The 996-nt window shown below is 35.6% G+C and overlaps 1 protein-coding gene across 1 annotated transcript in view; it reads left to right on the plus strand.

Annotated features, from left to right (window-relative positions):
• The window catches only part of DOPEY1 (dopey family member 1), a 145,369-nt gene that overhangs the window by 118,442 nt on the left and 25,931 nt on the right, over positions 1-996 (plus strand). The window contains 1 exon segment of the mRNA XM_012638177.1: positions 243-379. Within this exon segment, the coding sequence (XP_012493631.1) occupies positions 243-379 (137 nt within the window).

Below are 996 nucleotides of genomic sequence, written 5' to 3' on the forward strand. Positions count from 1 at the left end.
ATTTGCTATTTGAAAGAATAATAAAATGTATTTATATTTTGTATATCTTTGTTTAATTTTTCTTGCAATTCATTTTCATTATATCTTATGAAAATATCAACCTACAACAGAATAGAATTTTTTCGAAAAGTTGGTCCTTCACCACAGATAGTTTGAGAATACTGGACTAGATGATATATAAAGTTTTATATGATAAAGATTTGAATTATTTAGGTATTGAAAATATACTGCATTTCTTTCAGAGAGATTGGTTGAGAGTCTCCGTTTGCCCCAGGTGCCAACACTGCACTCTCAAGTGTTCCTGTTTTTTAGAGTGTTACTTTTAAGAATGTCTCCACAACATCTTACCTCACTGTGGCCTACCATGATTACAGAACTTGTGAGTTAATTTTACTTCAATCAGGTTATAAATCTAAATTATAAAACAACGTTATTAGTTCCCACGTGCTTACTGGATAAAAAGCTAATCGTGGAAGAGAACTGAACTCTAAACTGGTAACTGTCCATTTTTACAGTTGAAATAGTAAAACAAGTCAGATTCCATCACCATACAGCTTAAACTTCCAAATATGCAACATAGATGGCCAGCTCCTTGAAAATGATTACTTTGTCTGATCTGATTTAGTGTGCAGTCTCTACTGCGCCACGTTTTCAACTTTGTTATGGCCTGCAGGCCTGGTTTCCACCTGTAGCAATACCTCTAGTGATAGAGATGGTTGAGCTGGATTTAAATGGACTGACATATACTCACTCTTGAAGTGCAGCACTTATCCCAGTTAAACTTACTTCAGAGAGACTTGTATAAAGACTTTGTAAACTCCCAAATAGTAAAACCTTCCCAAGTCCCAGTCTATTCCTCTCCCCAAATCATACCCAGTCATCCTGGTCCTCATTGGAATGATTTGGGGAGTTGGGAAAGTGGGATCAGTAAAGAAGGGAAAAGGAATCTGTATGTCTAAAAACCCAGCTTTCTAATTTCTCCACAAAGAAATTTCC

This window comes from Propithecus coquereli, unplaced genomic scaffold, assembly GCF_000956105.1.
Source record: "Propithecus coquereli isolate 6110/MARCELLA unplaced genomic scaffold, Pcoq_1.0 Scaffold127, whole genome shotgun sequence".
NCBI lineage: Eukaryota > Metazoa > Chordata > Mammalia > Primates > Indriidae > Propithecus > Propithecus coquereli.